The sequence below is a fragment of the Episyrphus balteatus genome, chromosome 4, assembly GCF_945859705.1.
Source record: "Episyrphus balteatus chromosome 4, idEpiBalt1.1, whole genome shotgun sequence".
In the NCBI taxonomy this organism is placed as follows: Eukaryota; Metazoa; Arthropoda; class Insecta; order Diptera; family Syrphidae; genus Episyrphus; species Episyrphus balteatus.
This window is the reverse complement of record NC_079137.1, coordinates 33,861,358-33,876,707: the sequence shown is the minus strand read 5'-3', so window position 1 is coordinate 33,876,707 and position 15,350 is coordinate 33,861,358. Positions and strand designations below refer to the sequence as shown.

The window sequence follows — 15,350 nt, the reverse complement described above, 5'->3', positions numbered from 1 at the left end:
ACAGCCACCAGTGTGGGAAGTACGGTCATCTCAGTTTGGAATTTCGACATGGTTGGCTTGAAAAAATTCAAACTTTTTTTCTAGGCATCACAGAAATAAGATTGAAACGTCATATGAAAGGTGAGAACATAAAATTATATGTTTTTTTTTGCTTTTTTTGATGAAAATTGATCGAGCTCAAAAAATTCTAGCTCTTTTTGTAGATGCCTAATAGACATGATCGATATATATATTTGAGCTTAAGCTATAAGCTTTCAGGTGGTATAAAATTTATTATAGGTTGTTTTATCAAAAAAATGAATTTTTGGGTGATGGAAATGATTTTTTCACTTTTTTCATAAGAAAGGATTGTTTTTAATAAATTTTTAAAAGAAATAGTTGGCTTTTTAAGGTAATTTTTTTTAGCTTTTTCTTGTAAATTATGATTGTTTGAAATAAATAAACGCTTCAATTGACTCATTTTAAACAAAAGCACACAACCTGTTTTCCTACGACGTTATCACGTAAAATCATCGTCCGTAAACCGGCTTTATAGTACAGGAAAGTTAGTAAAAAAACAGGCATATTGTGGAACGAAATATAGGACGGCTGAATTTTTCAAATCTGAAAGAGGGCTATAAGAAAAGCTTAAGTCCTGGTTTTCGGGACGCCACCCCCCTGGCGAAATCCGCCATTTTGGAAAACGCGAATCGCTTTATATCTCCAAAACTATTTGTTCTAGAGAAATGGTTAACAGACAAAACTTCTTGGAAATTTAATTATCTTTTTATCTGTAATACATTATTTTTCTGAGCGGGCAATAGTTTTGAGGTTATGTTGTTTTAATTTATTTTTTTTCGTTTTTTTAAGACTTTATCATTCCCGGTATTAGTCACATAAATTTTTAAACAGTTAAAGTTATAGACCATCAAATTTCCAATTATTTGGTATATTTTTGAAAGACATGCGATGTATGTGTAGAAAGTTATTGATCTGAAAACTATAGCCTAAGTACAGGAATGTTAGTAAATAAAACAGGCATTTTGTGGAACGAAATATAGGGAGGCTGATTTCTTCAAATCTGAAAGAAGAAATTAGAAAAGCTTAAGTCCTGGTTCTCGGGACGCCAACCCCATGGCGAAATCCGCCATTTTGAAAAACGTGAATCGGTCTTTATCTGCTATACTATGGACTTGACCGAATAAGTTACTTAACCAAAGTTGTAGGTAATATAAATATCTTTTCTTGTACATGCACTGTTTTTCAGCGAGGACAAAACTTTTGAGGTTATGTTGTTTTATTTTTGCGGTTTTTTAATTTTTCTTAGATTCTATGATAGAAAAATAATTTTTTAGCATCATAAAAGTTGGATGTTTGACTTAAAACAAAATATGTGTACCACAATATTCTAAGTTTTACCATAACCCACCTTAATAACTCCTTCTCATATCATATGTTTCTTGTTTTTACATTACGTACACGATTTAGCCTTTTTTATAGCTTATGCAAAAACAAATTAGTATATTTTTTGAAAATATTGAGAGGGATTGCTCTTAAAGTTCCGTATCTTTGGTTTAAAAAGTCATATAATCTTCAAGTATATCAAATTAATGGAAATTTGATGTTCTACAACTTTAGTCATGCTAAAAAATTAAGCTTCTATCATAGAGACTGCAAAAAATTAAAAAAACGAAAAAATAAAACAATATAACCTCAAAAGTGTTGTCCTCGCTGAAAACCAGTGAATGCCCAAGAAAAGATATTTATATTACCTACAACTTTGGTTGAGTAACTTATTCGGTTAAGCCAATAGTTAAGTAGATATAGACCAATTCGCGTTTTTCAAAATGGCGGATTTCGCCATGGGGTTGGTGTCCCGAGAACCAGGACTTAAGCTTTTCTAATTCCCTTCTTTCAGATTTGAAGAAATCAGCCTCCTTATATTTCGTTCCACAAAATGCCTGTTTTATTTACTAACATTCCTGTACTTTCAGATCAATAACTTTCTACACATACATTGCATGACTTTCAAAAATATACCAAATTATTGGAAATTTAATGGTCTATAACTTTAACTGTTTAAAAATTTATGTAACTAATACCGGGAATGATAAAGTCTTAAAAAAACGAAAAAAAATAAATTAAAACAACATAACCTCAAAACTATTGCCCGCTCAGAAAAATAATGTATTACAGAGAAAAAGATAATTAAATTTCCAAGAACTTTTGTCTGATACCATTTCTCTAGGACAAATAGTTTTGGAGATATAAAGCAATTCGCGTTTTCCAAAATGGCGGATTTCGCCAGGGGGGTGGCGTCCCGAAAACCAGGACTTAAGCTTTTCTTATAGCCCTCTTTCAGATTTGAAAAATTCAGCCGTCCTATATTTCGTTCCACGAAAAAGTCTATCTTTCCTGTACTATTACAGACAACCTCTTTTTTCTATAAGGATTTCTTATTATTTTTAAAGAGAAAATCTTCGTAAATTTGAGTGAAAAGTTAATTTTTTCTTTTAACTTCGTACTAGAACGCAAATCGCGATCAATACTTTTATAGCAGGTTGGTTCAGGTGGTAAGATGTGCGACCAGTGGCGTACGTTGAGTCGCCGGGGCCCCGGGGTAAGACTAAATTTTGGGGCCCCTTTGATATTTGGGGGCCCCTTAGTTAAAAAAAAAAAAATTACGTATACGCCATAGGTTTTTTTTGTATGGCTTATTTATTTTTAGGTTTATTTTAATGTTTTAATATGTTCGTAATGCACTTTGCTATACTTACTTAAAATGTCTCTTATAAAAGTAGTAAACACTTGTACTAGGGGCCCCCAAAATTAAATATTTAGAGACCCCTAAAATAAAATTTTTTTTTGCTTAGAATTGATAGTTCTTGGGGCCTCTGGTCTGAAGTAATAAATACATATTTTATTTTCCATCATCAGACATATTTTTTTTTATTTTGGGGCCCCTGAAAAATTATTTTTAGAGCCTCACAATTAAGTGCTTAGAGGCCCCTAAAATATAATATAATTTTTTTGGAGCCAAGAATTAATAGGTATTGGGGCCTCTGCTCTGAAGTAATATTCGGAATGCCACCAATAACGTAATGTTTTTATTTTGGGCCCTGATGTATTTATGTTGGGGCCCCTGAATTTATATTTAATTTTCCATTTGATTGTTTTGAACCACTTTTGAAGATACTCAAATAATATTTGTTTGCTTTTTTGGGGCCCCTAATGTATTATTGGTGGTGGCAAAGATTTTTCAAGTAATATTTTTTGGGGCCCTTAGATAAAATTATAATTTTTCTTTTAAAAAAGCAGTTTATTATTTTTGGGGCCCCTGGGGTAACTTTTTTTAAAATCAATATACATATATTGTGTGGCTACCAATGCATTATACATTACACTGAATGATATAATTTGTCTCCCTGGTTACTTCGTAACTCAATTTATGCTAACAGTTTTTTTTTTGTCTCCAGTGGGGCCCTGGGGTCGGTCGGGGGCCCCGGGGCACTGCCCCGCTTGCCCCAAGGGAGTGTACGCCCCTGTGTGCGACTAATGATTTGAAGCCTTCAGTTCGATCCCGCGTGGTCAAAAGTGCAAATTTTAAAACAATAAGGAAACCCCGATTGTTCTAATAAGGTTTCCCCTTCTTGGATGAAAACCATAGAAAAATCTTATTGATTTTGTTCTATTTTATGTGGTCTATTTTTCTCTGTGTATTAGGTCACGAGAAAAAAACCGATTTTGACTATCAATACTTAACAATGAATCACTTAACAAAAAATTCAAGGATACATTTACATAAAAACTTCATTTAATTCTCTACAAAGAAATGAAGGTTGATTTGTTAAAAAAAATGTTTTCTTTCATTTCATGATCAATTTAGAAAAGCTATCAAAATAGGCCTATTTTTTTGAGCAAAATTTAATTCTTTTGAGTTTATTTGAACATTTTATTAAAAAATAATGTTTAAAACCTGAAACCTGAAAACTCTCAACTTTTTAAATCCGCCATTTGGACAGTCTCTAAATTGTCACAATTAGAGCACCTAGATAGCTTTTCAAAATCGGAGTGACAAACAAGAAACAATGCTAAAATATTGAAACAAATTTAAACTCATTATTAAAATTCTTGAATTTTTAAAGGTTTTTGAATGTTCCAAATACACATATAATTAATGAAGTCAAAGTGATACCTTTTAATAAAAAAAAAATGATGTATTACAACAAATTTGCCTCAATCCTCAGGATACCTACATGATTAAAAAATGTTATCACCATTGCTACCCATTAATCAATTCACAAACCCTTTCCTATTTTATATTACTCAGGTACTTAAAGGACCTCTTTAAATCCTACTTTAAATATTTAATGTTTTTTTTTTTTTAAACCGTAATTCATCTCATTTCTGCGTATCCTCAATCCATACACCTTTCAATTTTTATTTTTTTTTTTTTCAACTTTTATCTCAATTCAGAATTTCAATCTTCTTGTGTTCTTAAATCCTTTTTTTATTGACATCACTCTCTTCAAATGCGCATTAAATTTATATTTGGAAAATGCAACCCCCTTTCGGAGAAGAATAAAAATGAATAAGACTCGTCTGCTTGCACTTAAAAAGAGTTGTCGCGTGCCACACTTCAAAAATTGAAGAGCATCTCATCCATCTCCGCAAATAAAAATTAAATTTGTGTGTGATGTTGGAATCTCCCATTTCCCAATTTTCTTTTCATTGGTATAAGTGTGTGTGGGTACTTCTATACATATAAACCTAAAGGATATTTGTCGCACGAACAAACGCACTTGTCTGGCTCATCGAATGATTAAGGGACTTTCCCAATCGTCCTCCATTTGGGCCGATTTTATTCAATATTTTTAGCACGTCTTTCCCATCTGTAGCATTTTTTTGGGGGGGTAAGAGTGCATAAAAAAAAAAAGAATTTGTATAACAACAAAAAAATCGGAAAAACTCCAAGAGAATACAACACCTAAAGGATATTATGCGAAACAAAAAAATTGTTGCTAAATGGAATACTGGCCTGAGGTGCGGTTGTACATCAGGGCTGAAATTTGTCATACAAGAGCCTCTAGGAATTACGATATTTTGTGGGCCTTAGGCTACTCTTAGCATTCAAAAATCTTTGCATCTTTATGTCAAGTGTTTAACATTCCAGGGTAAAACAGTTTATCTCCTTACCTTTAAAAATTGGCTTGAAAAAAACCGAGTTCAAAAGAAATTATCAAATTTTCTAGAAAAAACATTACTTCAGGTTAAAGGTATGAGGCTTAATTTAAGATATTTCTGTCCGGTAAAAATATAAATATTGACTGCGGCTTTGCTTGCTGTTGCCTTAGTAAAAATGGAATACTGCCGCACCACCGCCGCACCACGATCAAAAATTTCTAAGTCGCCGGACCACCGTCAAACCACGGCCGCATCATTTTAAAAATTTCTAAACCGCCGCATCACGTTCGCACTATGATCAAAAATCTCTCAACTACTACACCACGTCCGCAACATTTTAAAAATTTCTAAACTGCACCACTGCCACGGACGTGGTGCGGCGTAGCGTAGGTGCCACGGTCGTGCAGCGAATTTTTTCATACAAAGGAGGTACGGATAAACTTTCCGCCAAACGGCGGCGGCGTTGCATTGTATTCTTTCATACAAAATGAAATGGTGCGGCTGTGGTGCGGCTGTGGGCCAACAATTTTTTTTGTCTTTAAAGCTTCAATTTCCATTTTTAATCGTGTCATTAACTGTCCGTCACTAGTTATATTTTCATCAGACGGCCGTTGCTGAAACAAATTTTTGGCCGATGTATGCTACATATAAGCGATAGCAACTGCTGAAACGTGATCCAAATAATAAATTTTCCCGAGGTGTCAGTATAGCCAGTACACAATACCGGTGGCAGCATCGTCCTAGGACGACAGCACGACAGACATTCCGACTACAGTCTGACCCCTAAATAAAACATAGCTGGTCACTTAGGAAATTGAGATACAATCCCCCTTTGACCCCGTGCTAGACACTCAGCGAGTTGCCTAACAACCATTGTCGCTATAAATTTTCATTATTAATGAAGTCACTGGCCCAGAAACCAAAAAGGCTCTCTTCCAACAGGATAACTATATCTCTTGCCATCTCTGTCTTTCGTTCTTCCAATGTGTACGAGTATAGTATAAATGTTTATTTATTTTCTTTTTTTGTTCGACTTTTTTTGCTTATCATTCGGTCGTATTGAGTAATAAATAATTTTGAGCTTCATTTTTTCAAAAAAAAAAAAAAATAACGAAAAAACCATCCAATGCGATACGGTCAGTAGTCATTAGAGTGACCGCAACTCCCATAGAAAAAATTTTTTGTCGAATTTTTTTCGGGGGAACCCCATAAAATGTTCCGCCTTTGCAGATTTTTAGATAGCCAAAATTTCAGCTCGATTGGATAACTCTAAATGGTGCCGACACTCGCTCAAAGTATCAAAAATCTCTGTTTTTTCACTGTTTTTCCAAGAAAATTAGCTCTAGCTCCCAAACAAATCGGGTTATTTTCACTTTTTATATATTAAATTAAAGGTAGTGTTGTTACACATAATTCAGATGATAAATTTGTTTAGTTTTACTAAAAACGAAAAATATTGTCATCAATTTAAATTTTCAGTACTTACCTCAAAAAGAGCTGAAGTGCAAACTCGATTTAAAATTAAACTTTTTTTTAACTGTTTTATTCTGCGGATTGGGATAGAATGGATGTTTCTCTATCTCTGGGCCCTCGGGTAGCAAAAGTATGAGGTATAGTCGTGGGGTGAAAGAGCTATTAACAATGAAACTTTCTATGTTATTGGATCGATGTAAGGCATCTGATAGAAATGCTTTTCACATAATTATAGCTACAATAGAAGCACTAGGGCAAAATCCAATTGACGTTGTAGTTTCAAAATCAAACTTACATTCGACAAGAAAAACTTTTGCTTGGTTTAATGCCCCAAGAGCTTATCTGGCTCCTAAACAAGATCTTGATCTTTTGCGTAATAACATTGAATACCGCAAGATAGACAAAGATATTCCAGAGAAGGCTCTTGCTAAATTCTTAAACCATTTATGGTATTTGAGTTCAGAGCTGGCAGGTCTGGCGTTCTTTAACCTAACTTTACGAGATGGCGAAAAATTAGAAACGGCCAACATAATTTTGAAAACCAGTGAAACGGAAACCAACAGAATAGTAAATCCAAAGCTACAGACACATGAAGATGAACAATTTGTCACAGCAGGGTTAACAAATATTGTGAACAAAGAAACATTGAACTTTTTAAGCCGATTGAAAATAGACACAAGTTTTCTCAAAGAACCTCCAAATCTTTGGCCCGAAAACCCGCATTTTAAAGATGGCTTTAAAAAAGTGCAATCACTTAAAGTCGTAAATGACATGACAGAAAGAGGAGTCAAATTAATAACCGATTTTAATAACCTTTTAACTAAAGATGAGGAACAAAAACAATATGTACTTCAAGTAGTCAGTGAGTACCGAAAATTTGTATCCTGATGCTTCCAAAACTACTTTGTAAATCTCTTGATTAAATTTTTTTAGTAATTACTTCATTAATTATGTATAAAAAATGTAACACGATGTTATTTTTTTTTGTTTTTTAGGACGTGTGTGAATTGCGTAAAATAGTTAACATAGTGTAAAATTTTTGACACTATTGAGGTGAATAAAAAAATTTTCAGCTGTTAAAATTTTATTGGGCTCTGGGACTTGGCTAAATTTGAGTTAAATTTTTTTTGCAGATGGTTTTGTCATTGTATATATATTTCTATAGTACTATCAATCCATGAAAATACTTTAACGACATCTTTTGGTAGATCTGCACTTCAATTTTCTGCATAAGGTTCAAACATAAAATAAACTAGCGATCCCTGCGGTGGCGACGCAAAATAGAAAATTCTACTTCATGAGAGTACTATAAAAATATATATACAATGGTTTTGTTTTTTTTTTTTTATTAAAAAGGATTTTCATAGCAGAAAAGAGGCAGAGAAAAATATTAAACAATAAGCCATAGGTACAGCTGAAATTTTTTTGTTCACCTCAATAGTGTCAAAAATTTTACACGGTGTACTATTTAACGCAATTCACACACAGCCTTAGAATTCTGTTAAATGTTTCGTTTTTTTTAAATAAAACAGTTTAAAAAAAAAGTTTCATTTTAAATCGAGTTTGCACTTCAGCTCTTTTTGAGGTAAGTACTGAAAATTTAAATTGATGACAAAATTTTTCTTTTTTAGTAAAACTAAACAAATTTAGCATCTGAATTACGTGTAGCAACACTACCTTTAATTTAATATATAAAAAGTGAAAATAACCCGATTTGTTTGGGAGCTAGAGCTAATTTTCTTGGAAAAACAGTGAAAAAACAGAGATTTTTGATACTTTGAGCGAGTGTCGGCACCATTTAGAGTTATCCAATCGAGCTGAAATTTTGGCTATCTAAAAATCTGCAAAGGCGGAACATTTTATGGGGTTCCCCCGATTAAATTTCGAAAATTGATTTCTTGCGGTCACTCTAGTAGTCATATAAAGTCAGGGACCCCCTCCCCCTCATCACCATAACGATTTTGGGACGAAAAATAAAAATAAAAAAAATATTACTCCCTCAATACCCCTCATTGAACTGGAAAAAAATATATATTTTTTTAAAAAAATAATATTAATCGAAATCAGAGAGACATAATTTTCCATAATTGCATTTATTGCCCATTATAACGATAACTATACTACGACGACGATGATGATGATTCGAAAATGATTCTGAAATATTTTTTGAATTATTTCTCCAAATTATGACACAATTCGAGATATTTCCCATTAAAAAGTCTCAGTTTAACGAACATCGAAAAAAATAAAAATAGTCATAGATACAGGCGCTCTGATAAAAGGTTCAATTAAGTTGGGCGGAGAGAAGACTGACTGAAAAATAAAATACACAAGCCATCAGCGATAAGATCTGGGAATCGGACAGAGTTTGGAATTTGGATAGCAACATCATGTCACCAGTGGCGGTGCGCGGCGGTGGTGGTGATAGATATGCAGATACATTTTTTGTAAAATGTGTGTGGTGCGAGCCGAGAGGTTAGTCAGAGCCGGAATTGACAGAAGGTTTGTTTACAAAGGGCGACAGAGCTCACGACGGACGGCGGCGCTACCTTTTTAACAGTATTTTTTGTTTGTGTAAAAATTTATTCAACTCCTTATGTTATCAAAATACGATAAACGATATGACCATTTTTGAAGAGATTGACCGTCCATACGGGTTCAAAATACTTAGTACCAGCCTTGACTGAAAAGTAGCGTATTGTCAATTAACATAATTTTCCAAAAGATAAGAAAAACAAGAAGTTTTGAGTTTTGTTGTCAATATAACCTGAATAATTTTTTTTTACTGAAAATATTTCACTAACTGTACTAAGTGTAAACAAAAATCTTGAATGAAAAGCTTACATAAGTCAACTTACAATTTTGCATTTTCATTGCCTTAATAAAAGTAAATAAATAATTACACAGCCACACAAAAAAAAATAAAAGTTCTGACCTGGGCTTGCGACTAGGTTTTTCATATAGTTTTATGGTCGCTGAAACCGAATCCGGAACATCACGTCAGGTTTTACCGATAACCTCAAAAAATGTCACGAAAAAAATTTTGTTTTCTCTGATCTGGATGTGCGAATATGTTAATCATATAGTTTTTGGATCGCTGAATCCAGATTCGAAGTCAATTTTGCCCTATCACTTCAGATTTCTGAGATATCCTCAAAAAAATGTCAAAACAAAAAAAAAACAAAAGTTCTTAACTGGGGTTGCGACTAAGTTTTTCATATAGTTTTTGGGTCGCTAAGCCTAAATCCGAAGTCTATTTTGCCATATCACGTCAGCTTTTTGAGATATGAACTTTTTTTTGACTATAGACATTTTTTGAGGATATTTCAAAAACCTGACGTGATACGGCAAAATAGACTTCGGATTCGGTTTTAGCGACCCACAAAACATACGACCAACATATTCGCACCCCCAGATAAGAGCTTTTGTTTTTTTGGTCTTGACATTTTCTTGAGGATATCTCGGAAACCTGAAGTGATAGGGCAAAATTGACTTCGAATCTGGATTCAGCGATCCAAAAACTATATGATTAACATATACGCACATCTTCCATCATTACTTATAGAAAACAGATTGTTCTACAAAAAAGGTATACTTTTTTCAATAATCTAACAATTGATTGGAAAGATATTCGAGTTCAAAGTTAAAAAAAAGTATACATAAAAGCATTTTTGTACTTCTTCAAAATTTTCTAATTCACTGAAAAGTCATTATTATGAAATTATGTCGTTTTCTATTGACTTTTGAGATTGTTGTGTAAAATTCTCAGATTTTCCACTGCAAATAGAACATGAAATCTAGTTTTGTAATTGTGTGCGAAATCTGTGCGTATAAAAAAAATAAAACAACAACAAATGTTCAGACAAATGTCAAACAGAGAAGTGTGTGTGAAAGTGCGTGTGCTTATATGCGTGAATCTTGATAAAAATCCAGAATCAGATTCTTGAATCTCAGATTCATTTTTTTGTTCTTGTTGGGGCTTAAACGTTCTACACAAAAGTGCCTGGTGTTAAATCGATCGCTTGAAACGTTTTGAAGGACGTTCGATGTTAAGAGGTTTTTCGGGAATCAAGTTCCTAAGTGGAAAAAGTAGTTCAAAATAATAAAAAAAAATTCACTTATTTTTGTAGGTTTTTATTTTGACGCTGGATGGAACCCAACAAATGTTAAATTTTTTTCTCATTTGGAATAGGTACCTATATGTTGGCTTATGAGGTAATTTTTTTGAGATAAGGCTTTAAAGGAAATAAAGGAAAAAAAAAAATGATTAGGTTCTTGCCTGAATTAAACACTGTTTTTAAAAAAGGTATAAACCATCTTTTGAGGACCAGGGTTTAATTTTGTCACGACATGTATGTTTTTTTGGGTTTTGTTTGTGCAGTATGGAAATTAGCATCGTACTTTTGAAATAAAAAAAAATATTTTTTGAATCCTAACTAACGGAAGCTGATTATAGAATCAATGTTTTGATTTCTTGTAAACGACGATTTCAATGATTTTTTGTACGTAAAAAACCGTGTAGCAACCTAAATGTTAAAAATAAAAACAAATCAGAAAAATAATTTTTGAATTTTTTAATAAAACTTGATTTTTTTAATCAATTTTTAAACAGGGAACAATGTTTTTTTTTTTACTTACTTTGTGTGTGTTTTTTTAATGTTAGACATAGTACCAATTTATAAAAAAAAACTGGATCTAAAGATTTTCATTTTTTTCTACGAGAATTTGAATAAAAATGTAAAAACCTTTATAAAAATGTATTTGTTATTTCAAAATCAAATTTTATATAACTACGTAATTTATATTTTTTTAAACTTTATTATATATCTTAAAAAACAAAATTGACACACTGCACTGTTTAAAAAAGTGCACTTTGATAAGAACACTCTATTTCAATCAGAATTGACAATGATTAAATAAAAATTCTTTCGAACAGAAGTAGGTACCTATCTTATATTCGCTAATGGATTGACTTTATTTTTTTTAGGAGATAAGAAAAGTTAGGAAGAGGAACCCAGTATAACCATTAAAATGTGACGGAAAAACAACAAAATTGTTCACTTATTAAAAAATGAGGGAAATGCATAGCAATTACATATCTTTTATTTCTACATATATATTTTTGTATGTGGATTCCAAAAAAAATGCAATTGCTATTGCGATATATGGAGGTATAATTGAACAAACTCATAAAATTAATTGCTCATCATCTCTAAGGTATTGCCATATTTTTTTTTTGAGTAAAAATCGAAGTTGGATAATCGATATAGGTCGTTTCAAATCAAAAGTCCCATGGAAAATTGAGCAAAAATAAAAAAAACTCATTCCCTTACTGGAAGGAAGCATTTATGAGGCAGCTGAACTTTTTCTAAAATTACGATAAAATAATGAAGAACAGTTCTTGATATCCGTATTTTAATTAATTTATCCGTCTGTGAGGTTCACTGGGTTAGCCTAAGAAAGCAGAGGCAAGTCTCCCGGGCTTGCATCACTCCAATACAAAAAAACATACAATTATTTAAATATTTATCATTTGAAGGCAGTTGGGATAACTTTGCCGAAGATATTATTATAGGACTAGGTGAATATGTACCAGAAATGTCCAGTTTATATGATAGCAATTCATAACTTAAAATTCTATTCACAACTTTGAATTTGTATAATTGGGCAGTAAATATCTTATTTTTATTTTTCAATTATTTTGGAGTCGTCACCATAGAAATCATAAATAAACAAATTCAGATTTTTCATTTGCTTATTTTTTTCTCTAGCATTTCTTTCATTCAAACAAGCATGATTTGTTGTTATTTTTGAGTTGATTTGTCGCAATGAGCAAATAAAATTGAGTTTTTTGTTTATTTGTTCTGAATTTTATTGGAAGGGAGAAAATAAACTCTGAGTCAGGACTTTTGATTTGAAACGACCTATAACAATCCAACAATAAAAACACAAACAATAGCAAATTTTTCGTTATCAGCCTTAAGGCTATTTATTTTTTTACTTGCGATATAGGTACTATATATCAAGTTATGCATTCGTACAAAAAAAAAAAGTTGAGATAACATTTTTCCATGACATTACGATGATAGACAATGCCAAAAAAGTGGGTCCCCGAAGTCCTGTCAGTCTGTCAGTCTGTCAGTCTGTCAGTCTGTCAGTCTGTCAGTCTGTCAGTCTGTCAGTCTGTCAGTCTGTCAGTCTGTCAGTCTGTCAGTCTGTCAGTCTGTCAGTCTGTCAGTCTGTCAGTCTGTCAGTCTGTCAGTCTGTCAGTCTGTCAGTCTGTCAGTCTGTCAGTCTGTCAGTCTGTCAGTCTGTCAGTCTGTCAGTCTGTCAGTCTGTCAGTCTGTCAGTCTGTCAGTCTGTCAGTCTGTCAGTCTGTCAGTCTGTCAGTCTGTCAGTCTGTCAGTCTGTCAGTCTGTCAGTCTGTCAGTCTGTCAGTCTGTCAGTCTGTCAGTCTGTCAGTCTGTCAGTCTGTCAGTCTGTCAGTCTGTCAGTCTGTCAGTCTGTCAGTCTGTCAGTCTGTCAGTCTGTCAGTCTGTCAGTCTGTCAGTCTGTCAGTCTGTCAGTCTGTCAGTCTGTCAGTCTGTCTGTCTGTCTGTATAAGGAACTAGAGCCTAAACGGATAGACCGATTGACTCCAAACTTGCTATGTAGAAGTTTTTGGAGACTCTCCAGAGGGGTTTTTGGAATTAATTTTTTTAGACCAAAAATAACGGTACCTGTCATACAAAAATTTCGGAAAAATTTAATTTCACGAAAACGGCTCCAACGATTTTGTTAAAAAAATTCAAATGTTAGTTTTTGAACAAGGGCTATCTTTTGAAGAAAAATTTTTTTTTTGAAAATCATTATTAACGGTACCTGCCATAGGACCGCTTTTTTCAAATCTGATTTTCTGCAAAACTACTTATTGTATTTCAACGAAATTTTTTACACAAAAGCATTTATATAATTTAAATATAAGCCAAAAATAAAATTTTGAAAAAAATAATTTTTGGATTTTTAAAAAAATTTTGAAAATTTTTTTTTGAAAAATCAAATTTTCGAAAATGGGACATTTAATTTTTTTGAAATTTTGTTTTTAGATGTTGATTAGTTATTTCTACAAAATGGCATACTAATTTTATTTTTAAACTTTTTTTTCAAAAAATTATTTATAAAAAATTAGTTTTTTAAAAAACGGCTCTAACGATTTTGAAAATTTTTTTTCTAAAAATGCACCTTAATGTATCAAATAAAACTGCATACTTGTTTTGTGGGGTGATTTGATTTCATATATTGTTTTATTTTTTTGAAAAATGAATTTTATTTTTTATTGTTTTTATATACCTACAATTCCCAAGTTTCTATATGAAAAGTCTTAAAAATTTAAGCAACTTGAACTCTAAGAGCAAGTTCGTGCGACCCAGTCGTGCATTTTATTTTTTATTGATTTTGTCTTTTTTTTACAAAAATTCTTGGAGCTATGTTAGTATAAAACTCAAATTACTTTATTTGGGAATTTTAAATTAACAATAGGGAGGTCCGTATGGTGGTGGGCAAAGAGGTGGTCCGTCTGGTGGTGGGCAAAGAGGTGGTCCGAGTGGTGGTGGGCAAAGAGGTGGTCCGAGTGGTGGTAGGCAAAGAGGTGGTCCGAGTGGTGGTAGGCAAAGAGGTGGTCCGAGTGGTGGTGGGCAAAGAGGTGGTCCGTGTGGTGGTGGGCAAGGAAGGACTGGGGTACATGGCTTGGGATGTCCGGGACCATGGTGACCAGGACCATGATGTCCGGGACCGTGATGATGCCCGTGATCATGATGGTGTCCAGGACCGTGATGTGGTGGTCCGTGATGTGGTGGGCCGTGATGTGGTGGGCCGTGATGCGGAGGACATGGATCATGTCCATGGTGTGGAGGACCGCATCTGCAGGGTCCAACGCAAAGTCCGAGGCAATGTCCGTGTGGTGCCATTTTAAATAAAAATTCTTTAAGTACTGCCTTACAAAATTTTTCTCCTCTCGAATATCAAAGCTCAAAAGCCAATGCCAAACTGAATGAAAATGCAATGAAATTCTTGCTATTTAAACAAATATCCGCCGCGACTCACAATTCAGAAATCACAATCTCAAGTATCGCTTCTCTATTATCGCATTGGTTTAGTTGGAAAATTGAAGCTTTCAAATCATGAATCATGGTTTCTTTTTAAAACAAACAAAATGCACTATGTGGATGAGAATGAATGTTGTTCATTGTTTTGTTTGTGAAAAGGAAATGCATTTGTGGTGATTCCCTACATTTTATTTGGATTTTTCAATAAGACTTTAATTTTTTTCAAATCAATATTTTTTTTATCGAGAATTTAAAATAAAAAAAGTAAAAACTATTTAAAAAATTGACAAAAATTACGACATCGAGCGGCCGTTGCGACGCGTCGTTTAAAAAAAACATCATTCGTGTTTTTTTAAACTTTTTTTTTTTTTATATATCATTAAAACGTATTTACCTAGATATGTATTTAATTAACATATAAAGAAATAAACATTTAATCAACCATCTTCAAAATTTAATTTAAACAATTAATAACAATGGCTTTTTGTATTGAGTGTGCATAATTTGCTTCAATCTCTATATTATTTCATTAAGGGGAGAGTGGGGCAGTTTTGAACACTTTTTGCTTTCGCAACTGCTAGAAAGATATTAATTCGATTTATTGATCTGTTAAGTTTACTTATATGAAGC

The 15,350-nt window shown here is 32.9% G+C and overlaps 1 protein-coding gene across 1 annotated transcript; it reads right to left on the bottom strand.

Annotated features, from left to right (window-relative positions):
- Positions 1–14,052: 14,052 nt before the first annotated feature.
- On the bottom strand, positions 14,053–14,676 carry LOC129918934 (proline, histidine and glycine-rich protein 1-like). Its single transcript, XM_055999702.1, has 2 exons — positions 14,264–14,676; positions 14,053–14,182 (listed from the first exon to the last, which is right to left on the bottom strand). The coding sequence occupies exons 1-2, from the start codon at positions 14,580–14,582 to the stop codon at positions 14,145–14,147; spliced, it is 357 nt and encodes a 118-aa protein (XP_055855677.1). The 5' UTR covers positions 14,583–14,676; the 3' UTR covers positions 14,053–14,144.
- Positions 14,677–15,350: the final 674 nt, after the last annotated feature.